The sequence below is a fragment of the Mizuhopecten yessoensis genome, unplaced genomic scaffold, assembly GCF_002113885.1.
Source record: "Mizuhopecten yessoensis strain PY_sf001 unplaced genomic scaffold, ASM211388v2 scaffold6087, whole genome shotgun sequence".
In the NCBI taxonomy this organism is placed as follows: Eukaryota; Metazoa; Mollusca; class Bivalvia; order Pectinida; family Pectinidae; genus Mizuhopecten; species Mizuhopecten yessoensis.
Genome location: NW_018406373.1, coordinates 106,426 through 107,239, shown reverse-complemented (window position 1 = coordinate 107,239; position 814 = coordinate 106,426). Strand labels below are relative to the sequence as shown.

Below are 814 nucleotides of genomic sequence, written 5' to 3'. Positions count from 1 at the left end.
CCACAGCTGAAATACCCCCAAGAAAAAGAAATTATATTCAATTATATAATTCTACTTACTTAACTGCCTATAACCATACCTGATACCACCAGACCAAAACAGATGATGCAATATTAACATCTTGTTGTACAATGTAAAACATACATGTTTTAATACATATGTTACAAAGAACTAGGGACAAATATTTAAGCATACAAAGTAGTTTGTCATCAATCAAAATATATACATATACACCTGAACTCAGGAAAACATGGACATGTACGCTCATTCTGCTCAGAATCTTTACCCTGCATCAGACTACTGTCACATTCTTATCAATCTCAACGTACTGNGAGTGACTTAACTTACAAGTTGGGTAAAATACCCCTCCACTTATATCTTGACAATATACTATGAACTAAACTGAAGAGGGACTTCCCTAAAAAGTAAGTAAAATACTCCATATACACTATGTAGCATGTCTGTTAGAAAATTTGTAGTTGGTAGAGAAATGCTATATATATGTACATTAATCGTTATTTTAAGGACAATTGAATTCTCATTTATATAGCTATAGTGTTGTATTACTTTATGAGTTTACTTGTGATAAAACTGCATTATTGAAGTATGGCTGTCTGTGTGCCTGCCTATATTTTGTCAATGTGTGATTTAGTCATGTGACTGTAGTTGTTGTTTTCATCCTCAACAGATCCTGATTGCTAGTATCATGTGTGCGTACAGTAAGGATGACTGGATGATATTAGCAAAGATGGCTGAGGTAAGGGAAGCAACTCACTCTTTTGTCAATTTCAGTATATTAATATAGGTATGTTGA

General features: G+C 33.2%; 1 protein-coding gene across 2 annotated transcripts in view; it reads left to right on the top strand.

Annotated features, from left to right (window-relative positions):
• Window positions 1–814, top strand: part of LOC110451490 (dihydropyrimidine dehydrogenase [NADP(+)]-like) — a 115,334-nt gene that overhangs the window by 70,351 nt on the left and 44,169 nt on the right. For both annotated transcript variants that reach the window (XM_021499533.1, XM_021499534.1), the window contains exon 15: window positions 689–757. In XM_021499533.1, the coding sequence (XP_021355208.1) occupies window positions 689–757 (69 nt within the window). The remainder of the gene's footprint in view (window positions 1–688; window positions 758–814) is intronic.